The sequence below is a fragment of the Hyaena hyaena genome, unplaced genomic scaffold (genome assembly GCF_003009895.1).
Source record: "Hyaena hyaena isolate Hyena2069 unplaced genomic scaffold, ASM300989v1 scaffold_143, whole genome shotgun sequence".
NCBI classification, from domain to species: Eukaryota; Metazoa; Chordata; class Mammalia; order Carnivora; family Hyaenidae; genus Hyaena; species Hyaena hyaena.
In genome coordinates this window covers 1,025,106-1,052,406 of record NW_024080775.1, presented here as the reverse complement: position 1 = coordinate 1,052,406, position 27,301 = coordinate 1,025,106, and the positions used below count along the sequence as shown (strand labels likewise).

The window sequence follows — 27,301 nt, the reverse complement described above, 5'->3', positions numbered from 1 at the left end:
TTGCTTTTACACCTTACAGCAACATAAGCAATAAAATGAACATTATGTAACTTCATCAAAGCTAAATGAGCTTTTTATATGTACTTGGGCCAGGTTTATCTTAACCAAGTGATGTGGAAAAATAGAAGGAAATGTTTGGATCCAACAGGCTAGGAAAACACTGACTTTTATTGGATATCCAAGTGAATAAAATTCACTTTGATAAAATTATCTGGCTACATGCTCAAGTTTGGCTAGTTTCATGGCTAGTGCAGTAGTGGACTTAAAGCAGAACTGGGGGCCAAGGCACAGAGTAGAAAACTAAGTATGTTGGGGAATTCAAGGCAATCCCCTCTGCCCTAAAGTATGCTGCCTAATGGTTTGCTCTGGTGCAGTCTTTTCTACATTCAGGGAATTTCCTCTGCAATAGTAACAAAGTTGAGGATAGTGCTCTTAAAATGCATGTATGGCACTTGACACAGGAGGGAGATTCTCAGCTGGGGCTCAAGGTGAGAGGAATAGCACTTTCTTCCTTTACTTTCTTTGCTATGCTATTAAAATTAGGGTATCAGTTTCACTAGTTGTCATTTTGGATTTTAGGATGGCCAGAGATGATGCAGACAACAAGAAGGCATGTGAGGAAAGCACGAGGCTGTGCAACTGGTGCGCTAGTTGGGTTCAACGGGTAGGGATGACACTGGACTGTATAGCAGACAGTATAAGAGGGAAGGTTCCACAATGCAAAAGAAGAAAAAATTCCTGAAAATGTCCACTGATCCTTGTATTCTGGTCAGAGGCTTACAAATGACAACTTGAAAATGAACTGACAGATACAAACTTCTAAAAAGTTTGCTTTGGGCACAAGAAATAGGAAAGTGAGAGATAGATTAGACTGTGACTGAGAGTACTTGCTTTAGAATCATGCCATCTTGAATCCAAGACCTGCCTCTGGTACTTACAGCCCTGTTATGTTGGGGGAAAAAGGATGATTCAAAATTCCCAGGGGCCATTCTTTTTATTTGCAATAGTATTTACCTCATGGGCTGTGCTAGAAATTAATGAGATGATTTATGCAGAACACTCAGCAGATTGTTTGGCACGTGGGAACTGCTCAGTACACACGAGCTCTTATTGTAAATGATCAGGTATTAGGCGGCTGTCTTACATACTTTTTAGTAGTTTTAATAGACGCTAGTCACTTTTGCACACTATTGGTATATATATGAATAATTTTCACAAACCATCAGAATCTCCACTCATATTGAAATCCATCATGGCATGGCTAAATTTTCCTTCTTCATTCTGTTTAACTGCCAGTTGCTGAGTCAGACTCTCCAGTGTTGTTTTTTCCTTAAAAAAAGAAATTCATAATGAGAGCTCAATCTGGAAATTATAATTATTCAAAGACATTTTTTTTCTTGGGCCATATATAATGCATTAACTTCTGGGAGGGATGGGATATTGATTTATTCACCTTTGCACATTCAGCACATTCTGATGAGATAACTGAAGCAAATGAGGAGCAGGTTTTTTTTTCAAGGAACTCTAATTCTTAGAATTCCCTAGATAGTCTTGGCATTTGGGTTTGGTATGCCTAAAGGGTATATGCTGGGATCCTTGGAGACAATCTTCCTGCATTGTAAAATGTGTGGAGTAATTTCATGAAAGCAACCTGTTTTACAACATTTGGAACACTCTATTTTTAGCCAGACAGTAGAAGTATAGGAGTGGCATGGGGCCCAGACAAAGTCTTCCAATAGTCAGGTGACCAACTGATAGAAACATAATTCACAGTAGTGCCCTCTGGTTGCCATCTCCCTAAATGCCATCTGCATTCCTCATGCAAGGGTAATGAAGACATTTAAATATTCATTGCTAATTGCTTGTCAAGTCTCTGTACATTCAATGTGAGTGCCTGCTACTTGGACCACAATTTGATTTGGATTGCTAAGCCAAAATATTGAGTTGGCGAATTATTTGAGATACAAATACACCAAAATTAGATCTGCAAAGACATCAAGTCATTTAAAAGCATGCAGTGCATGATTTGAATTCATGGAGAACGTGGCATTACAAACGAAATTATTGTCAAGGAAAATATAATGCTTAAGCTAAACCACATGAGATACGAAACTACTTCCAATTAAGTAATTGGGTGATTTTATGAAAAGAAAAAGCATACAATGAAAGGCTTACAACTTTTCTAGCATTTTCCATCATTGCTCTGAAGATGATTTGGTTCCAAAACAGTTTTAAGGAAAGCATCTGTTGGATTTCATAAAATTTGGTCAGGTTTCTTTATAATTATTTACCTCATTTTCTGAGGAACACAGTCATGAACTGTACAAATGAACCACATATACTGCGTAACAGCTATTGACGCAATAAAACGTTCACAGAAAATAATCAACTATTTAAAAAATTGTATCACAGGTAAAGGCCCCAGCTAATGTTCCCACCACGAGCCATTAGGGTATTCAATTCTTAATATGATACATGCTTTATCTCTACAAAAATCTCTGACAGTATTACAATTATACATACTACACAAAAATTCTCTCACATTAGTGGCCTTGGGGCTCCTATTCATCAAAGTCCGTACGTGATTTAGTAGAAATAGTATTTCTTAATTGTCAATTAGTATAAAACACAGGAGGGAAATTGGAAACAAAATAGTTGATATCAACTCTAGTTCTATAGGGTTATATAGTGCTAAGTTGAGATAAATTATATATTTAAAAATGTAGAACCTGATCCAATTTGTGTGAAATTGGTATTTTCAGCTACTTTCTATGTTCTGGATTTCTTTTGCTGAGAGAGTCTGCTGTACATAGTCAGCTGAGTACAGGAGCACCAAGGACACCAGCTTAACAGACCCTTTATAGTAAATGTAGCTGCTGAAATAGAAGACAGTTAAATTAAAAAACAAAAAATAAAAAACAAAACCCCACATTTCACCAGCATAATCTGATGTCTGCAGTCAATGAAGACTTTACTGTACTATCTTTGGGGAATGTACTAGGCATGGATTGCCTCTCAGTTTTTAATTTAATGGTGTATAAGGTAATCATGCCACATATTTTAGAGAGAGTTTTCCATTCTGAAGCAAAGTCTTTTAAGAAGAAAAAACAAAATGAAGGCAATCAGAGTAGAAAAAGGACAGAATTTTAAGTGGCTTCAAAGGTTCTGAGTTTGGCTGTGAACCTTGTGCCATCCTACCAAGAGGCTAAAATTAGCAAATGATGGGTTGGAAAGTCACCATCAGTTTTTGCAGTAAATAACCTCTAATCATCTAACTCAAGAGTGTGCAGTATAATGAAATTATTTAACTAGTTACCCAAAATGGAATTTACAATACTTGTCAAGAGCATGTCAGTGACAGATAGTGGAAGTCAACAGGGTAAGCTGTCTTGTTTTTGTGACCCTTTGCATAGCTGATTCTCAGACATGTGAACAGGAAAATGAGACATCACTGGAGGAACCGGAGAATGTGTGGTGCGCCTTTAATTAAAACATCTTAAAATAGCACGTACACCAAAATGGTAACACTGGCACATTTTAAAATCCCTCATTGGCAATAAATTCAGAAGAGTTTAAGGAACTGAGGTAAGGGCGATCTTACAAAGCCCAAGTGGTTATATGGTAAATAAGTAGTGCTATATAAAAATATAGTGATTACATGGCAAATAATTACCATATAATTCCATATGAAAATTGATCCTATACTAAGTAAAAGTTTAAATTCAGCTCTTATGCATAGAGGTACATATAAATCTTTATGTGGGTAGGAGTCTAGTCATATACTGAAATATCAGAGGAATGAGTTTAATTTTTTTTTAATTTTAAAATGTTTTATTATTTATTTATTTATTTCTGAGAGACAGAGAGAAACAGCATGAGCAGGGGAGGGTCAGAGAGAGAGGGAGACACAGAATCTGAAAGAGGCTCCAGGCTCTGAGCTAGCTGTCAGCACAGAGGGGCTCGAACCCACAAGCTGTGAGATCATGACCAGAGCCAAAGTCCGACGCCCAACTGACTAAGCCACCCAGGCACCCCAAGAATGGGTTGAATTTAAGAATAGTTCTCAAAAGGAGTGCCTGGATGCCTCAGTTGGTTAAGCCTCCGACTCTTGATTTTGGCTCAGGTCATGATCTCACGTTGGGTTCTGTGCCTACAGTGTGGAGCCTGCTTGGGATTCTCTCTCTCTCTCTCTCTCTCTCTCTCTCTCTCTCCCTCTTTCTGTCCCTCCCTCTGTCTGTCTGTCTGTCTCAATACATAAATTAAAAAAAAAAAAAAAACTTTAAAAACAAAACAAAACAAAACCAACAACAGAATAGCTCTCAAAAATTTAAATTCAACCCATTCAGGTATATGAGAGGAGAAAGAATCAGCCAAATGTTATAAAGCACAAAAGCTGGTACATTGAGAAGATTCCTCTAGTCCTGAACCTTCCCATCCCACCATCCCCTGGTTGTTCCCTTTCCCAGAGTCCACCTCTGCACTGTCATGTCTAAAATTCAATGATTTGAGATTCTGTTCCTTGGGTTAAATCTTTCTCTTCTTAAAAGCCTCTTTTCAAATGTGCCGATATTAATCAAAAGGTAATATTTTAATTCTTAAGTCCTTATAACTAATCTTTTCTTTAAAAAGGCAGCTGAAACAAATCAGGCACAGTTTGATATCAGGTAGAAAGGGGATAAATGGGAAGATGTTAAAAATGGGAAACACTCAAGAAATTGAGTTTGGGGCAGCAGAAAAAAATGCCGTTTGGCAAAAGTGATAGTTTTTCCCAAATTTAGACTCTTTGTCCCAATTGATTTCAACAAAAAACACATTAGTCAAGAACTTGTACATAAGAAGAACATCTCATGCCCCCACTTTAAGATCAGTGTTCTTGAACACAAATCCAGTACAGCACTTTTACTTTACTTCCCTTCAATACATCTAAATGCTGGTCTTCTCTCCCCTGCCGTTTTTTTTTTTTTTTTTTTTTCCTATCAGAAACAAAACATAAATGAAAGAAAAATAAACACATTTAAAGAAATACTTGCCAAAATTCTGAAATGCTCTGAGTAATCTCAGGGTAGAAGGTGCAAACATACCAATTACTACAAAGTAGTCCAAATGGAAAGGCTTGACGGTGTTTAAATAAGGACCAAACAAGATGACCTATATGCTTTCTCTCTTGAATAAAGCTAGCAATTGGAAAACAACTAGATTTCCTTTGGAAAGATGATTCCCACCTGGCTAATCAAGTCTTAGACAATTATGCAGGTTTACTGATTTCAAGGGGAAACATTAGGTAAAATCTGTTTTGAAAAATCTTCTGATCCTATGTTGACTTGAAAGAGGATTCAAATGAATTGTATCTCCTCTATAGAAGAAGAAAATAAAGTTTTAGATCATATAGTTTTTTTGGGATCAAATAAATGATAGTAAAATCCAGCCTTCAAAGAACTATTATTAATGTGTTAATATTCACTTAGGCAATTTGGCAGGTAGCTGGTCTTGGGCTCTGTGGCTTATTCAACTGACCTACATAGTAGAAAACAACACATTGTATTGTTTGTGCATGACACCAGGGAATCAACAAGGAAAACCAAGTAATATCTAAAGAGAGGTGAGCAATGACTTGATTAGAAGTAGTCAGCAAAGATCGGTATGTTCTGAATGGCAAAAGACCATAGGGATTTTTAAAAAAATGTTTATTTATTTATTTTGAGAGAGTGAAAGAGAGGGAGGGAGGAAGAGTATGCACACTGCACACATGTGTGCGAGTGGGGGAGTAGCAGATAAAGAGGGAGAGAGAGAATCCCAAGCACTGAGATCCCAATCTCTATACTGAGAGTGCAGAGCCCAACAGGGGTTTGGTCTCACGAACCATGAGATCATGATGTGAGCCAAAATCAAGAGCTGGACACTTAAGCAATTGAGCAACCCAGGCATCCCAAAAGATCATAGGGACGAATGGGAAGATGCCATATTAGAAAGTATAGAAAATTACCCATATAGAAAATAATGGGTTTGGGGATCAGAAACATCACATCTTAATCAAACTCTGCTCTATATATTAGCTATGTTATTTTAGACAAATCAATTATCCTCCCCGAGTCCCAGAATCCTATTTTGTAAAATGGGGCTTAAATGTAATAATAGATTCTCATCAACTTAAAAATTAAGATATATATACTTTTAATATTAGGGAAATATATATATACTTTTAATATTAGGGAGATATATACATATATAAAGTATATATATATATATATACACTTTAATATTAGGGAAAAAGTCAATGAGGGAAATTGAAAAAATAAAGATTTTTTCTAGCATATATGAATTACAGGAATAGTTCAGTATCAGTATTAAGTAACTTGTCATGGTTACGGTCTTTTATTTTCTATGGCTAGAGTAGTGGACAAGTACTCATTTAAAAGGAGAATTTTGGTAACAACTCTAAAAGTTGTTTAGATTTTTTTCATTCCTCTTGTCCATCATCTACAACGATGGATCTAATCTTTTTTTATTTTCCATTTGATGCTCAGACATGATGGCTAATAAGCTTAGTACATACTTAAAGTGAAAGTTTCTCCTATTCCATCACTTCAACCTACACAGAAAATAATTAAAAAATCACTATTTATAAAGGCTCAAATGAACATCCTGTTTTGGTATTTCATAGAGCAGTCAAGACAAAACAAAAAACCCCCACAAAAACTCCATTTTAGAGGCTTTAGATTTTTCCTTAGTTACCTCATTCAAAATTAAACAATGCATGAGTAAATGGTTCCTCTATTACTCCTTGAAATTGGGATTCATATAAGTGATGAGTTTTGCTCCCTAGCAGACACACATACACAGAGAGAGATGGGCTGTGGATCAGCTATCATAATGGACATCCCTGAAATAAAGCTTACAAAGCTATAAAACTCATAAAAAGCACATGCATGAAATGACAGAATAGAGTGTGACTGTCAAATGTTGACTCAGTAACAGTTAAACCCCTTCTGGCTGCACTTTTTTTATGGTCTACTTCTATACTAATGACACGGGAGGAAGAATGAAACAAAAAAGGTTTTTAACCCTCCAATTATGTGAACCTCACAGACCACCAAAGAAGATGAAAGATTATTTACAATGTCATAATGATTTATCATTGGAGATTTTTCTCATCAGCTTAAGTAAAATATAAAGAAATAATGCATATGTCTATCCCCTCAGCCTTTCAGTTACACCCTTGCTTATTGAGAATACCCTTTTTATAAAAAATATTTTTAAAAAATTTTATAAAAAAATATCTACACACATAATCTAAAATTTTATAAAAAAATTTGTAAAAAATATCTACACATATAATCTAAGAGCACAAATGGGAGAAAAGGTTTTCTTGTAAATTGTATATAAATTATATACAAATATACAGTCTCTCTTTCTTTGTGTGTGTGTGTCTCTCTCTCTTTCAAACACACACACACACACACACACACACACACACACACACACACACTTCTCTCCAAGACTAACAAAAATTCAAGTTGAAGAAATTACTCTCTAATTTTACTCTGGCCAAATGTAAATGTATCTACTAGGATATTCCCAGACACATTGGTACTCTGAAATCTGGTAACCCTTAGGAATATTTTCCATTCATTTTCTCCATCGGATAATCAATCACAGAGATATGCAAGCAAAGGGGTTGGAAAGGTCCATAAATGTCCTCTGATCTACTTCTCACAAAATCAGCCTTATCTAATCTTGATGTTTTCTTTTTCTAAATTCAGAGATTCCCCTAGTGGAGAAAATAATGAATTAGAACACATAATTTTGCTCCACAGTCTAAATATTTTAGCCAAATAAGTATTTTAGCTAAATTTTTTAGAAACTTAGTTTTTATTTTTTAAAGTTTTTATTTATTTGTGTGTGAGAGAGAGACAGCGTGAGCAGGGGAGGATGAGAGAGAGAGAGAAAGGTACAGAATCTGAAGCACACTCCAGGCTCTGAGCTAGCTGTCAGCACAGAGCCTGACACGGGGCTTGAACCCACGGACTGTGAGATCATGACCTGAGCCAAAGTCGGACGGCTAACCAACTGAGCCATCCAGGTGCCCCGGAAACTTAGTTTCATCAGCCAATCTGATCAAATTGAAATGTACTGGCAGATTACATTTTCTTTAAAAGGTATTTTGAAGTTGAAGATGAAATGGTTTTGAAGGAAACACACAGTGCTTATGAATTCAAGTCTTAATCTACATGAATAATTTTCCAAAACTTGTAGATAGAACTGCTGAATACCTATTTATGATTTTTAAATAACTGATTTTATTTTAATTTTAATAATTTTTATTGTTTATTTATTTTCGAGAGACAGAAAGTGCAAGTGGGGGAGGGGCGAGCTCCAGGCTCTGAGCTATCAGCACAGAGCCCAACGTGGGGCTGGAACCCACAAGCAGTGAGATCATGACCTGAGCTGAAGTTGGAGGCTTAACTGACTGAGCCACCTAGGTGCCCCAAGAACTGATTTTGAAGTAGCAGAAATAGTAGAAAGCTAATGACCAATAATTCTGATTTTCATGAAAGAGGAGAGAAATTTGACAAACAATGACCTGAGCACTTAATGTATATTTCAGAAAAGACAGAGCTGATGGTTATAAAAATTAGCTAAGAGCACTTAGAAAAGGATGAAGTGACAACAAAAATCTAGTATGGATTTGTTAACAAAAACAATGCTATAATGACTTCAGTTTATTTTTCTATAGGAATTAGAATATAGACCAGGATGCTCAATGGCCATAAGGTTTTGGGCTTTGAATTATGTTCCTGTCAATATTTTATTGTCATGATGGAGAAGTTGCGTGGGGCCAATGAAAAAGAAAATTGAATGAGGTGGGAAGAGCAGGTCAAAAACGTCTGTAAGTATCTTAAGAATTAACTTATTTAAAAAAGAATCAGGGCCTGGTATTTGTGAGAAAGGGATAGAATTTGACCATATGTAGTCAAGAGATACAACACTGACCAATGGTCATAAGTTATCAGGTGAAAGATAATAAACCACAAAGAGTTGCCTAATAGTCATAGGTATCTGTCCATTAAGTGAGCTGCCTGAAGATGTAAAAAAAGAAAAAAATTCCCTTTTTGGGGATTTTTGACTATGGGTCATATGACCACTTGCCTAGCATGTTAAAAATATGGAAGAAGAAATGCAACATCAGATGACAGGCTGGACTCAAGGCCCTTCTCATTTTTTTTCAAACCTGTAATTCTACATCTTACTTTACTAGACACTCCCTAAAACAAAATTAATACATTGTGACCAATGTATAAAACTATACATATTTTCTCTCTCCATAAATGACAGTTTTCTTAAGTGTTTTTAACTTTCAAAACTTAAGGACATTCCACTTATAATGGAGAATTCTACAATCATTCTATTATAGTCAAGGAAGAAACTGCAAATTATGAAAAAAAATCTATGGTTATTGAGGTATATTTTGTGAAGAGGCTGTCAAATAGCAATCAAATTTACTGATTTGGGTACTTTGTGAAAGACACAGTTATGTACCCAAATTCAACATTACTAATTTAGTCCCTAAAACTGAACAGTACTGCCAGGGAGAGGCCTGGGGGTATAATGCACAAAAAAAGCCACTCAAAGGAATCTGCAGAAAGCACATCAGTCACAAAGAAGGTACACAGGAATACTGCCGTGGCAAAATATTGGCCCTTGCTTATTTGTCGCACTTGTGCTTAGGATGTGCACATGTGGAAGAGAGAAGGCAGGAGAAGAGGAAAACTAAGACTCAAGTTTTCAAATGTTTGTGTATGTGGTCAGCATTCAACCAAAGTCTAAAAAGAAAGACTGTTATATTTCAAAGCAGGGCAGATTTAGACACCAAGGTAAATCCAAAGGCCTAACATGAGAAGAACAGGAGGCCAAAAAAGCAAAATAATAGAACTGATAACTGACACAGGACATCCAGTAGGTGGGAGGGCAGCATAGATACAAACACAAAACCTGAATATTGTCTGATATTAATTGTTCTATAAACAATGGGTAACTCAGTTATGGAGCTACAGAAACGTATAGCATTTTTCTCTTTAATTTTTCCACTTCATGGAATAAAAGCTATAAAACTGCTAGCATTCTTATGAATGTAGCCTCAGTAGCCAGTAGTACCCACAGTTAAAATAAATGTAATTGGACTATTGTAAAGAGTCATGGCTTGGTTCAGAAATACAGGGTTGAACAAATAGAAACAGGCACACTGGAGTTATAGTTCACTTTTCAATTATCCGTGGTTGTTTTAAGGGAAGGGAGAGAAAAAACACAGATTAGAATCGATATTTAAAATCTCAATGTAATCAACAGCTAAAATCTCACATGTTTTATCAGCACTGCTTACGAGAAGCAAAATAAATAAATGGAGTGTGTTCTTTTTGTTTTCCTGGCTCATCCTCTTGTGTGTGGTGAAAGAAGAGAGACCCAGGGAGGGAGCTGACACGGGAAAAACAAAGAATTGGAAGAACAATGTACAAATTATGGAGAAGGTGGCTGCTTAAGTAAGATTTTTGGAATAAAGCCTCAAAACTGTACTAAATAATACACATGACCAACACTGGCCCATGTGCTAATCAACAGGCACTGGGTACTTTCTTGAACTTCAGCCCAGTCCATTAGAAGAAGAACTTCAAGCCCTAAGACCTTGGGTTAAAAACTGATCTGTCACTGAAATTCCTGTAATCTCCAGCCTCATTTTTTTATTTTAAAAATAAAGACGGGATACTGTTTTGCTCATATTACGGTATGAGATTGAAAGCTAATGTGAAATCACTTGGAAAAGGGTAAAGCACCAAAAAGAACCCATCAATAGCCATTATTATTCCTATGACTCATAAGCAAGTCTTCCTCATTTGTGGAAAAAAAAAGAGAAGAGGTATGATTCGAAAGATCAAGGAGATCCTTGAAATACATGCTAAATTGAGAACATTTTCCTCGTAATTTTTAATCTGTTGTGGTAAAGTAGTTTGCAATACACAACGACGGAGAATATAGCATATCTAGTAAATATATGAAGGTAACTGAAAAAAAAAAAACCTATGTCTCTAATTATTTCAGTGTGTTAATGTTTAAATGTCTTGAAGATGGCTACCCCATCTTGGGGATGAGGAAACAACCAAGGGAGAAGAGATGGAAAGACCACTCTTAATAGAGGTTTTTGTTTTTGTTTTAAAGAACATTTCTGGTGCAACAACAGAAATGATTCTTACTTTCCTTACAGGAAATTTTTAAGATTGGAAATGTGGGCACTTGTATGTCCGTTTACAACGCCATCACCTTGGCATGACTACTGCGTATTATTCTTCTAGCCTTTTTATCTATGCAACATAGAAATATAAAAATATCTAGATCGTTCTCTACATGGTGTTTTCAAACTTGCTTTTTTCAGGAATACTATTGTGAGTCTATCCTCATGTCTTTAAATGAACAGACAATTTCAATCATCAGAGAGGCCTGTGGGTGTCTATCCGAAAGCCCAATTTGGCATGCCCTGTGTGTCTCATTTTATTGGACCATCCTGCACTAACCCCTCTACCAGAATGATGTAAAGAACACAAGACTCTCTGTTTGAAAACATGCACAGCTTTTCTAGGCTTGAAAATTAAACCATAAAAAGTTTACTGGAAAAAAAAAACCTTTAAAAAGCTCCTTAAAAACTCACACCATAATTGCTCCCCACCAAGCGTGGGCACTTGCTAGCTGCAAGTTGTGGCACTGTGACAAATGTAGCAAAACTGAAAGCGGGCTATACTAAGAGAAAGAAAAAGTCTTCCACTGGCCATCTGTGAAAATAAGGCATGTGGCCATTAAATGCAGAGGCTGTAAATATACACAAACTCCATGAAGCAAATGGCAAAAAAGGACTAAACTTCAAGCTCAAACAAATCAAAATGTTTAATGCATAGTTACCACTGCTGGACGAAAACAGCTCTGATCTTTGCAGTCTGCAAACTCGGCATGTATTTCAATTAAATACCCCCAAAAAGAAAAGAAAGAAAAAAGAAAGAAATGAAAAGACACAGAAGAAAACCATCTGGAACAAAAGGCTATAGACAGCCCATACTCAATTTCTAGAAACAAACAGCCCCTTTAACTTGCACCAGCCTGTCGAGAATGTCGATTGGAATTATTGAAAGGCTGACATACAGAGTGATGGATGGGTGATGACATAATACCTATTTGCCTTTTTGTCATGGTCTTTGAAAACTGGCTGCTCTGTGCTGATAATATTCACTAAGGGGTTTTCCTCTCTCCTCCTGTCCCATAAGAAGTGTTCCCTAGCTAAGACACTCAGAATTAAGAAGGTTTTATGAATGAAAAACAAAAGAAAAGAAAACCTAAGGATCAAATGCCAACTTGCACATAAAAAGCTGGTCTAGATTTCCTAATAATCAGTTGCCTAGAAAGCAGTCCCCTATCCATTTTATATAAATTTTCAGAATAGAGAAGGCTCCAATTATAAAAAAGCAAGCATTCAACATCAGATTTTATGTATCTTTTAAAGTTATGGAATAATTAATATATAAAGGTAGGGATTAAAAATAATACTTTTATAAAGAAACAATAATTTGTGTTACTGTAGTTTTTCCTAGACAAATTCTAACCAGCAGACTTAAAAGTTTGGGGGCTTTTTTAAAATCCCACATGCATGCTCACACACAACTCAGCCTCCCCCCTCAACCCCCCAGGTATAAAGCTCCTGCTTTGCCACAGTGCGGCGATGATCTATCTCACTTCCTCGTGAAGGATTTACCTAACATGCCTTCCTCCTTTGTGAAGTTTTTCCTCTCAACACTGAAAGAGCTAGTTCTAATTTGACTTCTCTAATTCATTTTGGCTAAAGGCAACATCTACAAAAGCCATCCATAAATCATTAATTAATTGTAGTATCTTCCACTGAATGCAGACGCATGAGTTCCTTCATAGTCACTTTTTCAAGTGTAACCTGTAATTCACAATTCCTCACATGCCTTGTCCTTATCTAAGGGAAGAAGCATGTGCTAGATAATGCTGAACAAGATACACCATGTCAGTTTCTGAAGAGTTAACACTGCTGGCCCCATCCATCAGAGGGCCAGCGAAGCATCAGGAAAGAATGATGGATGTAAAATTATTACAGGGCTGCCATCTGATACACTTACTGCCATTTGTAACTAATGCTGAGACTGACACACTTTTTTTCATTATTAAACATCCACATTAAGTCAACATTGGTCACTGTCATTTCATGTTTGGCATTCCGTTAAAGGGAAAGGAAGAAGTTGACAACAGCAGAGAAAGAGGAGGTTGCAATGGAAGAGTTTCCAAGTGCCAGAGTAATAAAAATTAATGTCTGTTTACAAATCAGTCTATACGATATTTGCAAAGGCTTCTTATGGGTAGGACTGATGAGTGAAAAGAGAAACTGCCATTGTTACTGAATAAAGTATTGTTTAAAATATACCTGTTATTTGCTAAATTTTCACCACATTAAATGGACATTTGCAATGACTTTTCACAGAACCTCAGAAGGAAAAGTAAGGCATTTTGTCAGATGTTCTTATTTGCAGTAATAGATGAATTCATAGAATAGGTAGGCATTTAGATTTTAAGTACATTGTAGGCAATTAATGGATAAATTCTCTACCTTAAAAAAGAGATGCACACATCTGTATGTTTATTTTTGTGAGTGGCATCTGTTTTATATATGAAAGGAGCACCACAGCTAGCCTTAACATGTAGAATGCATGTGTGAGAACACATATTCATTGGTTTCACCTGTCACCTAAGCAACATTTTCATGTATGTGTGTGCACATGCTTATGTGAGATTTAATTCTTTATGGCCCACAGACAAGGTATGAGGCCCTGGGCATGTAATGGTATAAGAGCAAAAGTAGTTAGATGACCACAAATATAATACAATCAAAACAAACTGGTTTTATGAAGAAAATGTTTGAGAGCTTTGATTATCACTTTTATAATGCAGCTGTGGCTTTCAATAGTCTTTTCCTACTCACTAGGCATTCTGGTCCTTTTATTCTCTGCCAACATAATCTTTGATCTTAAGATATCCCTTGATCTCTAGGGGGATGAGATCCCTAATTCAGTTCCAAAATATCATTCCTGATCTACTTAAGGCAGGTTCTCTTCCTCTGACCAGTAATTGACTTCACGGAACGCAAAGGACCTATTTCTATCTGAAAGAGATGTTTGTGGAAGTTAGCTTGAGGGGTGCAGTAAAACATCTCTATGTGAATAACGTAAGAAACACTCCGATGTGAATGAAGGAGGGAGGAAAAACATCTCTATGTGAAAGAGGACTGAAAATAGCAAAGAGAAAACTCCTTCTACTTCCTGAGTTGGCATAGTTGTAGGTACAGCACCATTTTATGACCCTAAGGGAAAAACTAAGAGAATCACAGAGATTTCAACCCTGACATTGTTGAGCTGATAAACTACGCCCTGAACTGCCTACTCCAGAACTTCATTATGTATTAGAAATTAATCATTATTTGTCGAAGCTACTGTGTTTAGATTTCCTGATGCATGTAATGAAACACATGTCTACCAAATACCATAGCATAGGCATCATTCTCCTAGGTTAACTACACTGGGGGTGAGAGAAATAAGCAAGGACATTTCTGGTCTATTTTCAGTCAGGTGCATTGGGTCAACTGCATTTCAGCAAGGTGCACTGGATTCCTACTATATTAGTACTGCCTGGTGGTATCAGGACAAAAACTGAGGTCTTTGTGATTTCCTATTAACTATCGCTACCTTCAAACACAAGGTCAGAACCCGAGTATGTAGTTGATCATATGGTCAAGAATGTGCCAGGCGGGTGTTAATGAAGCAAAGCAGGAGGTTTTTACAAACCAAATGTATGAGGGTCTTTCTGATTCTTTCTACCTGAGAAGATTTTTTACTCATCCATAACACTGATCTGTGAAGAGCTATGTGATAAAAGATAACATTATACGAATATGCAATCAGGCTATAATTAACCTGAAATGACAATTATAAATAACACTGTGTCCCAGAGTTTCCAAGAAACCTGACATACACAGTTTTTGGGTATGTTGAAACACTTCCAAGAAAAGTAAAAAATGAAAAATCTTTTAGAAGTCTTCAATTAAAATGTGTTTTAGTAAAAATGACTTTCATTATGTGTTTTGGTGCATATTACTAGAAAACATTTGTCCCTGTCTTCACACCTCTAATTGTTTTTACTACCAATTACAGCTTTTCAGAACTACGACTCTCTACTTGGGACGACCATGTTGGTCATTTGAAATGTGGAGAAAAGTTACTGTGTATAAGGTTTGCGTACTCAAGGAAACACATCTCCGCTGCAGGATTCCAACGATCTGGGTCTCAGGTCCTCCTATCACCTTTCGAATAGATGGGAGGCGTCAGGCTGGATTTCTTCTCTTTTACCCTTTCCTTTCTCCCAGGTCCTTTCTCTCTGTTTCTTCCGTTTATCTCCCCCTTTCCTTACATCTCACATACTTTCTGGGCTTTGGAAATTGGGAATATTGCGTTAGTGAGAGAAATATTCTTTTGGGATTCACATGATCTGATACAGTGCAGAAATTTATCATATATCCTGTTTTTGTCTTTCAAACAGAAACAAAAGTCCAAACCAACTACTGATATACCTATGCTTTGGCCATGGATAAAGTTGGGCAATTATAAAAACCTATGAAAAAGGTAGGTGTTAGGAAATTAACAATGGGATAGGTAAAGTGATGTCACATTATGCAGAAGAATAAGCAGCCACCTTTGTCAACTTAGGTACAGAAGTGATCTGATATGTCAAATAAACTGGGTGGCGCTTTTATTCACTTCCTACAAGTAGGCTCATACACATAAAGATGCCATGATTGACAGTTAAAATAACAGTGTGATTTAAACTATATACTTCATAAAGGCATAGAACATACTTTCTTTTTCAAGCACACAATACCACCCCACCCCCATACATAGCAGATGTTAATTAAAGGACATAATTTGACTTTATCTCATCCCCAGGAGTTGCACATAGATCAATCATTAATATTGTAGAAATGACACGCTAGCTAGTTCAACAGGAAAGGGCGAGTACAGTTGATACCTGCTTCTGGTAGAGCTTCAGAAATCACACTTCAAAAATCATGGTTAGGTATCAAGGTGTCATTCAGATCTGTCTGCTGAAAATATTTACTTACACCTTATAAAAGTTTGTCATGCTATTACAGTAATGGAACTATTTCACTTTCCTATTTTAAGATTTTCACTTAAAACACCATGGAAATATAAGACTGTAATGGTGAATGGTGAAGAGATTTGGGAAGGACGACATTCTTGGGACTGGAGACATCTTATTTGGCCAACAGATTTGGGCAGGCATTACGTCAAAAACAGATTTCCAGGGGCGCCTGGGTGGCTTAGTCGGTTGGGCGTCCGACTTTCGCTTAGGTCATGATCTCGCGGTTCGTGGGTTCGAGCCCCGCGTCGGGCTCTGTGCTGGCTGCCAGCTCGGAGCCTGAAGCCTGTTTCAGTCTGTGTCTCCCTCTCTCTCTGACCCTCCCCTGCTCACGCTGTCTCTCTCTCTCTCCTAGAAATAAATAAAAAAAATATTAAAAAAAAAAAATTTAAAGAAATTTCTGTCTTCCCTTTCTCTCATCTATTTGTCTACCTATCTACCTACCTAGCTTTCATTCTTTAAATACAAAATTTNAAAAAAAAAAAAAAAAAAAACATTTAAAAAAAAAAACAGATTTCCAAAAAATTCTAATTCTACTAAAGAGAAAGGAAAATTGAAGGCAGTAGCTTTCAACAAGAGGCAACTCTCACCCTTGCAACACAAATAGAGAAGGTGCTAACCAGAGAGATGAAAGTACGGTTGTGGAAGTGGAACAAGAAATGGAAATAAAGTTCCCTAACAATGGACAACTATGGAGTAAAGTGAATGCAGATGGCTCCATTCCTGTTACTTAATCAAAAGGCTGAGCAGAGTCACTGGAGCCGGCATAAAGTCATGTGTTAGAACAACAGCTGATCTGTATTAGAGAAGATTAACTCGCAGTGCCATGGTGGAGGGCCCAGGATTATTTTATGTACTTCCATTGCCTTACAAGCCGTCAGCACAATTATTGCCCTCCGATCTGAATGACTGATCTGTAACCACAGCTAAACAGCATGCTGCTTAGGGGCCTAGGAGCTTCATGAAGATGAATTTCCATACCATCAAAGTGCTTTTAATGGGCTCCCTGATCCAACCACAAGGCCTGTTTTGCAAGTATATAGAACTCAGGATGAAGGCTTCCTGTCCAAAAGGATTTGGTCGGTTGTCACTTGACAATTCCCAGCCAGCACAGGGGAGGAGAGGGGGGAGATAGGTAGAGTTGTCTCTGCTTTGGAGGATTAAAAAAAAAAAAAAGGGTACAGATGCTTGCTGAATGCAACCAACTGCTGTATCCACAGCTGAATTCAATGCGCTTAACAAATAACGGCAATTTAGCTATGCTTGCGAGGAATAGCTTGAGTCACTTTGCATTAGCATCTGGCTGAGTGTTAAACTCATTTCTACATGGGGAGCAGAGAAAAGGAATTTCTGTTCAAGCATCCTTTCAAGAATGTTTAAATATTTGAATATAAATTCCTTTATGCTTGCTATCATTCCTTCTTAGAGCTGTCACGTTGCTTTTCCCCCTTCCCTTCTGGTGCTTAGCTAGAAAAATTTTGTGCCCTTCTCGCCGCACCAATGTCGCTCTTCTTCTGTCATGTGACTGCAAAGGATGTATACCTAACCATGCTGTGCTCTCCCCTCCAGGAACAAAGCAGAATTAAAATCATTGCTCCATTCTTTGACCCATGTTTGGACCACAGAAAAAGTACAGTTGTGACAGGATCACACATATATTTCACTTTCACTCTGCAGATTGTGAGCTTAGAGACTGCACATCAAATTCCATATAAAACCTGGGAAACCAGAAAGCTATCAAATTAGCAATCTGCCCATTCTGGACAATACTGTTTGACTCACAAGCTTCCCATGATGGTTAACTTTCAAGTTGTTGCTAAGTAGCTGATCATTTTTTCCCTCTTATTTACTGTGTCTCTTTAGCTATCGGACTGTGAGAAGGAGACTCAGTAACACTTAAAAATTTCAATTCAAAAATACCACATATTACCAACATAAGTACATCACTCTGAGCATTCTATAATAACATAATATTTTTCTGAATAAAATACCACACAGCTTAGGCATAAGAATTTGAAATGCTTGTATCCTGGATGAATTCAGACGTTTCACTGGGCTTAAGCATAACAATAATGTCCAAGCTTTAAAAAGCACATTTTGTTTTATAATAAAGTCAGAATTTCTAATTGTGTGGTCATCTCAAACTTGACTGTGCTTTGCACTGGAAACATATTATGACAAGCTCAGGATCCTAGTTACTTAGACTAGGAACGTGGGTATCATCCAAGCTTATGCTGATTAAAGAAGATTCAGGATTCTCAAATCCAGCTCATCCCCAAATATAAGTTAAGCATCTCTGTAGAGCAAAACTTTTACTCAGACTCAGATATTTCAAATGCCATTCCATTTTAATGGAAATGGATGGCAGACAGGGGGATATTGTCAATAAAGTCTGGAGATGGATAGAAGAGAATTATAACGCTTCTCATTTGCAGATGGTTTTTATCAGGATGTGCATGGACATTTTTCTGTATTGACAGAGGGGGTAAAGGGAGGGAGAACCATCAATCTGAGGATGGTGAGAAGGTGAGAACACAAGAAAAGGTTTTAGGTAATGGACGTAGTTTTGGAAAGTCAGGTATTTTATGAACTAACCTTTTCTGTGCGGCAGTTATTGAGACCTAGACTATTCACAACAGCCACTTTCCCATCAAGCACCTGTTGCTCCCGCCGAAGCTGCTCCTTCATCTGCCGAGCCTCTTGGATTGCCTTGGTGACAGCATCGTGGTCATTTAAATAACCTGAAGATGTGACAGAACAAAGGTTATGTTTTGTACAAAGGCATGGATAGCTTAACTTTTAACCATGAAAATCACATCCTTTTTGGGTAATGGCTAGTGTCTGGCTCATAATAACTTCTCAGTGTCCTTTGTCTACGACAAATGAACGAATGAGTAATTGATAATGACTGATTCACACAGTCATATGTGAACATGGTGCCAAGCACCTGTAATGCAAACACAGTATTTAGATGAAATATAGTTTTTTCCACATGCTTGGAAAGTTTAAAATATAGTTTTTAAATAAACTTTTTCTCAGTTATCTGAATGTTTTGTAGTGCAAAAATAAAGCCTATCTTTGATATTTTTTTTTCATGTAAGGATCATTTGAATGTTATCACAGGATATGGATATTGATGATTATCACTCTAATTATGACATTCTTACAGTATTAGAAAGATAAGTTTAGAGTTTGTACATAGCACTATTAGGTGTGTTATGTACAGAAGGAATAAATCATTATTAACTAAGTGAAAGGGGATCATCCTCTACCCTTCCCCCTCCCCCCGCCTAGTCATTGATGGCGAAATAAACCACAGGTGGCAGTGATTTGCTATGGATACAAACTTGTAAGAGGCTAAATTTCAAGCACGGAATATAACCAAACACCTGTGAACTGTACGATAAGAAACTGTGGCTACTGAAAACTCCACTCACATTGAATTCACACTCTTCATAAGATGGTCAAATGACCCAACTCGTGTCTATAGCTCCATTATCCAGAGTTAGTTAAAAAAAAAGAGAGAAAAGAAAAATTGCCAAAACAATTTCTTTGAAAGAAGAAGAGGTGTAAAGAGCAAAACTAATTTTTACCTCAATTTTAACACTGGTCACTTATTTATTTGACACACATCGCTATGATAATCTGCATGACTTCAGGGTAGCATACCGATGGGAAAATACTGTTTTGTAAATATTGAAAGGAAGCTAATATATCATCTTTCACTCTCCCTATCTTTTAACTAGGGCATAAAATGGCATAAACTGAATCTATAATATGAAATTGCCCAGAAAAGGGACTTGTTTGTGACATGAGGCTAAATCTAACCAGATCCATTGGTGAATTGTGACAGATGGAGGGACTGTGAGACAGAAGGCAGGCACTAATCACACATAAAATGACCGGCTTGCCTCAACATGTTCCATGGATTCCAGCAAACTTTACACCCTAATCCATTTTTAGAACAAAAAACATCTGGGCCATAAATCCTCTAATCTGCCAAAACACGCTATTAAATCCCATGATTTGTTGAAAAACACTAAGATTAAAGAAAGGAAATATAAAATGGCTAACTGCCGTGTTAGGAAAGTGTTATTAATACTCTTTCTTTGTCTCAATTATGAATGTTCTGGTACTAAAGAGCCTTGTCTAATCATGTCAGATTACACATCCTCATCGTATTGCTAGACTCTTCTATCTGATCTGCTGATTGCCAAAAAATATAGAATACTTTCTTGCTGCTTAAACATTTTTATCGAAGAAGCTGATGTCAGATTAGTGCAGTGCTTCAGTGCTGGAAGGTTTCTAAATGATCCCTGCTTTCTTCCCACCCCCTTGCTATGCTCAGACTAGACCTCATCCTCTGATCTCGTTGAGGCAGAAAGTTAAGTTAGGTCCAGTGTAGGTGACAGAAAGGGGAGCTTTGAAAGCTACTTACATGTTTGGCTTTTCAGAGCTAAATTAATTGGAACTTATTCAAAGAACAAAACCCTCTTCCTCATTATAAATACAATACGAATCAGAAACAACAATTTAGACGTAGGTCAAGCCTTTAGGGTTAGTGTTTACCTTAAATTATGGTTGTTTTTCACCTCCTATTACCCTCGACGACCTCCTGTCTGGGTTCTCCTGAACAAGTTTTCTTAACATACTATTCTTGAACTTATTCTGTTCATGAACACTACTACTCTAGAGAGAAATACGGCTCTTATATGACAGCGATGGTCTCAGTATATGTTCGTTTAGTGAAAGATCTGAAGAGGATCATCCTGATTTTCCTATTCTCTCACCACTGTACATCACCCCATGATGTGCAACCTGGCATCATGCAGTCTATTTAGCTTCTCCAGAGCACAAATACATTCTGAAATGGTTTGGCACATGGCATTGAATAAAAGTATGAATTGTTTATGTTTTTTGGGTGCTGCCAAGATAACATTGTGCAGGAAAAAATGATTAATATAGATGCAGAAGGGATACAAATTATATGGGGGCGAATAACTGACAGACATATGTTCTGTAATGTTTATTTCCAGTTTGAGGTGTGTATTCCTATGCAGGTGGAAATGGGCATCTACATTAAAAGAAACATTCTTGTTTTTAGACGTTCTGAAATTTTAGCTAAAATCCTATATGAAATCTAGGATTTCATACAGGAAATGAAATTTCATACACAAATGAAAACATTTGTATCTGCTGTGTCAAATCTTAAAATCACTTATATACTAGAGTTGAATCATAGCAGGATCGTTTGCTACTTCTTTACATTTTGTTTTCATCACAGTCACCAAATTACCAATCTTGCTGATTCCCTCTCTCTTGGCAAATGGCCTCCCCTTCAATATAAGGTTTAGTTCTCACCTTCCTGCCCCACCCCACCCCACCTCGACTCCTACTTCATACTCACTTAAAATCTGTCCCCATCTCTGCCCATTGACTTCTCCTGCTTCAGGAAAAGTGGTACCTCAACTTTCATTCAAGGCAAATCCCCAAAACTTGTGTTCCAGATTTCTATACTTCACCATTGGTCATTCTCTTTCACATTTCTGTTATCCATATCTGAACTTCTCCACCATCTCTAACCACTTCAGCTTTTGTAAGCACTCAAGTTTCTCTACCTGAGACAAGTCAATAAAGTCTCTCTCAAATTTGTGTTGCCTTCTATTTCCAACTGTCTCTCTTTACCTTCTAAGATTCTTACCACACGCCTCCCATTCCTTCCTCACTCTTCCATTTCTGCTACGATCTTGTTTCTGCTCCTTGCTCTTTTAAACGGCCAAATCCAAGGGACACTAGCCATGCCCTGCAGAACGACAACACTGACAATCTCCTCACTCCTTTCTTCCTTGTTTCTCCTCACAGAGCAGGATCCCCTTTCCTATCTGACTTCTCCATCTTCATATCCTTGTCTGAGATCTGTTCTTCACCTCTTCCTTAGATTTAATCCACGGTTACAATTTTCAGAAAGAGTTTGCATTTTGGAGTTGGATAAGCCTGAATGAAAATCCCAACTTTGTCACTTACAAGCTATATAAATTGTACATGTTGTTTTACGTTTTTAAGTCTCAATTATGTTATTGGTTAAATGGAGATAACATCTACTCACTAGATAACATAAATTTGTGAAAAGTAAATGAGTTAAGACAGTCTTGCATAGTGGTCCATGAGAGTTATTCACTGTCAGTTTATTTATAAAATGGCATAGTGAAGAAGGTAGGATTTGGGTACTAGATTCAGAAGCATCTGGGTTTCTATTTCTTGGAAAGTGTGATATTTGCCAAATTAGAACACTTGATGTCATTGGGTTTCCATTTCCATTAACTATAAAATGAATGTACAATTGATGAAAGACTTAAAGGAAATTATACATCTTGTGAAGGAATAGATAACATTTGATACCTGAGGAGGCAGTAAAAAAGGTTAATTCCTTGCTTTTTTTTTCTCTTACATTTTCTCTATATGCCCACCCTCAGCAGTCTTATTGTATGGCATTGACCATAATGATAAAATCTGTGAAGGGATATCATTTCTTGTGGGTCCAGAGGTTCAAGGAAAAGGAGTAATGCCATCAGAGTGCAAAATTCCCCCCAAATGATCACTTGATATATTTTATTCTGCTTCTTTATATGTTTAGGCACCAACTGCATCATAAGATAAGATCAGAAGGAGGGTATGTACTTCAGAGAGGTTTGGTGAACCTCAGTCTTAGGAGGGAAGTGGGAAGATAAAGGTCAACATGGCTTCCAGTTAGGACCTCAAATGAGATTTGGAGAATTTAGGTTAGGGGTCATTAGTGTAAAAAGTTTATAAGATCCTGCAACCTTTTAAAATCACCAATTTGGGTTTTTATGCCTTGGTGTTTCTTCTTACTCACTACCAAAAAAAATTCTCAAAATTAAAAAGGCCCCTTTTATGTATTTTCAGGGGTAGAAAAAAAGAGGGGACAGCCTGAAAATAACCTGTATTATTTCATGTAATTCTTCCGTCAACCTTACATTTGTTCCATTACAAAAATGGTAAATGGTATAATATTACATCTATTTAAAATTTATATTTTTAAAGGGGTTTACTGTTATTAAATTCCATGGTCAGCTGCACTAGGAAACCCATGAACAATCCTAGGATAAAATCAAAACAGAAAGCGTATAGGCTGCTCCACAAGGAAAGAAGTGGTCAAAAGGCTGAAGGAAAAACAGAAAACCACTTATAACAGGTTGAATTATGTTTCTCCAAAAAGGTATGTCTGTGTCCTAACACCAGTATTTGTAAATGTGACCTCATTTGGAAATAGTCTTTGTAGACGTAATTATATTGAGGACCTTGAAATGAGACCACCCTGGATTTCAGATGGGCCTTCAATTCAATAACTGGTGCTCTTAGAAAGGAAAGAGAGAGAGATCTGACACAGAGACACAGGAGAGAAGGCCATGTGAATATGGAGGCAGAGCCTGGAATTATACAGCTCTAAGCCAAGAACATCAAGGACTACCAGAAGCCACAAGGAACAGATTCTCCCTCAGAGCCTCCAGAAGGAACTAATCTTGCTGACATCTTCACTTTGGATTTCTAGCCTCCACACAGTGAGAGAATAGATTTCTAGTTTAAGTGACCTGGTTTATGGTAATTTGTTGTGGCAGCCTTAGAAACCAAATACCACAACTGGTCTAAATGCACTCAAAAGTCAAGGGTGATCCCAAGTACTATAAAATATCTGCTACCTATCTCAAGCCTTCCTATTTTTAGATACACGTATCTGTCTACCAAGCTTCTCTACTTGTCTGTCTCTAGAGTATCTGAAATTGAGCACAGAATTCATTGTCTTCCCACTGCCTCACCCTGTTCTTTCTACATTCTGTATCCCTTTCCAGTGGCCCATTCCGTCACCTGAGGGATCTCCGTTACCCAATATATATAACAGGCAACCAAGCTGTGACAGTAATGCCTCCTCCTCAGCTCTCAAATGTGTGTCTTCTCCATCCCGATGGTCCCGCTTTCACTAAAGGCACCTCATCTCTCACCTGGGCTAATGCCTTAAACTCTTAACTGGTTTCCCTATCTTCAGGCTTACACTCCTTGAATCTATCTCCTTTACCTGCTTCCAGATAAAGCACTCCAAAATATCCTCCCAAAAGGAATCTGGATCATGTCACTTTACCTGATTAAAAACCCATCTCTTGGTACCTTACTGCTTAAAGGAGCATTTCATAAGATGGTGAGATGTAATAATCTGTGAAAAAATAATTCCATGTTCAAATAAGTGTGGGAAATACTAAATTAGAGTGAAAAAAGGTTTCTTCATTGCATAAATTCCCAAGATCGTGATAATGTTAATATGCACTGTGAATCTTCCAGAGATAACAAAAGTATGCAGCTTTTCCTAAATATACTGGAACAAGACACCCTGTAAGGTCCCCCCTCCCCCAATGTCATTCTGGGATAAATTCCAAACACTTTACAATGGCCTAAAAGTCTCCTCATGTTATCAATTCTTCTTATCTTTCCTGCGTCACTTCCTTCTGGTCTCTCGTGAGTTCTGTGTTTAAGAAGCCCAGGACTATTTCCTGTTCCAAGCACTGGCCTCTGTCTCCCAAGCACTTCTCTTTTGCTGAAATACTCTATACTCTTTCTTTTCTGTGTGTTTGGGACTCTATTCAGATGTCACCCCTTCTGTAATGACTTCCCTGATATATCCCAGGCATGCTCCTTGGCAACATTAGAACTTCTCATCTATATGCTCCTTCAAAACCTATATGTTCTTTTACAGTCACAGTGCCTTCCATTTGTCTAAGTTTATCTTTCACACCAGTCTATGAACTACTTGAGGGCATTTTTAAATTTGCAGTCTTTTATGCTTTGGGCCCATGGCAGGGTCTATTGAAGGAATAAGTGCATATCTCTAAGTTGAAAGTATCTACCTTTGTAACTCCAAGGTGATTATCTATGTCATCACATCAGTGGAAGCCTGTACCATATGACACATATTTATTAAATTCATGGATTTAACAGATGCTATGAAGGCAATACAAATTCTTATTTACTACATATTTATTTTTCATAGGGCTTTTCAGCTGTAAGTGAAAGCAAGGGCACATGTGTTTCAAGTTATTTTCAACAAATATTAATTTTCTTTCGATTGTTGAGGTCACTTATCATCATCAAACTTTTGGCACCCTGATATGTAGCCATTTCTTCATCTGTGAAAACTCACAAGAATTAATTAGATTATAAATGTGAAAGCAATTTGTAAATTGTGAAGTGTTATGCAAATGTTAATTGCCAGATGTTGAATAATACCCTCAACTTCCTGACAATCCAATGGCTTTCTATTACAGTATTACAATATTTTTGTCCAATAACCTACCCTCATAGTAGTTTTTCTCATTAAAACTGTAAACCAATGAAATTTTAAGGTAATGTCCTCCTTTGAACTTGAAAACATTTTTTTTCACCTTATTGAATCCATGTGAGTCTACTACTTTTGCTCAGCAAAGTTTTACTTTTCATGTGTTAATGCCTCTGAGGAATAAAGGGTAAGAATAAACATTCTAGTATCTTCCAAAGACTTAATAGAACAAGACTGTAGGCATCTACAGCCTCTAAGACTTTTATCTGCTTTTCCTCCAAACTTCCATCTGTGCATCATCCTGCCAAATGTATGACATAGAGAACACATTTAATACCTATTTATTAAATGAAAGGATAGAGAAATGATTGAAAAGAGCATCTAATGGGGAAACACTACCCATAGGCTGAAAAGAGAGCATGCCAGCCAGAGATCATGATCCTATGGCCTCAACCTCCACTGGCTGTCAGTTTGGCCAAGTTACTAGGTCTTCATGTACAGTTGTTTCCTTGAAATTAAAACAGAAGAAATAAACAGAGTCACAGAACCATCTACACTGTGACAGGAACTCACTTAGAATCCCTGGGTAAGCACTTAGCCTCCTTAGGCCCTGGTTCTTTATCTGTAAAATAACAAGTTTTGACTAGATGATATGGATATCTGCTCTGTTTAAGGGTGTGTAATTCTAAAATCAGCTTAAGTGAGAATAGATTAAAATTCTGTGAAAAATGTTAGAAGTATTATATATATATACAACATAGGTGAAAAAGGCCAATAGAAGAAAGATAATATTCAGTCACAAGATTCTAAACTTATCCATCATTCTTCTGACCCATTCATACCTTTTAAGGATCTAGGAGCAACCTATCCTTCGTGTACCATAGCAAAGGCATTCTTACAGAGTATATACTGTGAGGTTGGTCTCCAACCTCAAAAACTCACTTTCTCTATTTGTAGCTAATAGATATGTAGCAAAGAGCCCATGTCATTAATGGTAACTTAAGTTACTTTTAGTTCACAGTTTTCCTTGGTTTATTAATGGCATCACACATTAATTCTTCTTTCAGCGGTGACCTTTACAACACTGTTAATGTTCATAGCTTTTATCCAATGACATTATTACTCATTACAGTTTCAGCTTTCAACATCTGCATTTGCTGAAAAGAGAAAAGTAAATTGTAGTGGCCTCACATCCTTGGAAAATATGAGGGATGTATATGTAGTACGTAGGGATTCTTAAGGGAAAAAAAGTAAGAGAAGTTTTAGTAGTGGACAAAGTCAAATGATAAATGTCATTGAATACATTCTTGCCTTTCTAAGATATTTTGTCACACTTAATCCCTGGAATGCTGAAGTAAAAAAAATTCTTATGTGAGAAAAATACAAATCTATTAGTTATTTTGTTAGTTAAATATTCCAGTTCTAGTGATGTTACAAAAGTAGCTCATAGACCAGTGCTGTGATATTTACAAGGTTTGTGTCTATTATGGAAGTGAATCATTCCTGCCAAATAAAATATTTTTTCTTTTACATACTTAGGACATGAAAGCAAACCTTATCTTGGAGTCCATTTAACATGTTGAGCAGAGTAACTGAGTTAGACCATAACAGAATGGTTCATAATGATAAAAAGCACACGTGAACCCCAAACCTTTTTAAAACTTCTCAAAACTTAAATTTTGAGTTTCTCTTCTCACT

General features: G+C 36.9%; 1 protein-coding gene across 1 annotated transcript in view; it reads right to left on the bottom strand.

The window, feature by feature from the left end:
- Nucleotides 1–27,301, bottom strand: part of SOX5 (SRY-box transcription factor 5) — a 349,953-nt gene that overhangs the window by 9,248 nt on the left and 313,404 nt on the right. The window contains exons 10-11 of the mRNA XM_039238579.1: nt 18,856–19,001; nt 1,221–1,329 (exon numbers count right to left, since the gene is read on the bottom strand). Of these exons, the coding sequence (XP_039094510.1) occupies nt 1,221–1,329; nt 18,856–19,001 (255 nt within the window). The remainder of the gene's footprint in view (nt 1–1,220; nt 1,330–18,855; nt 19,002–27,301) is intronic.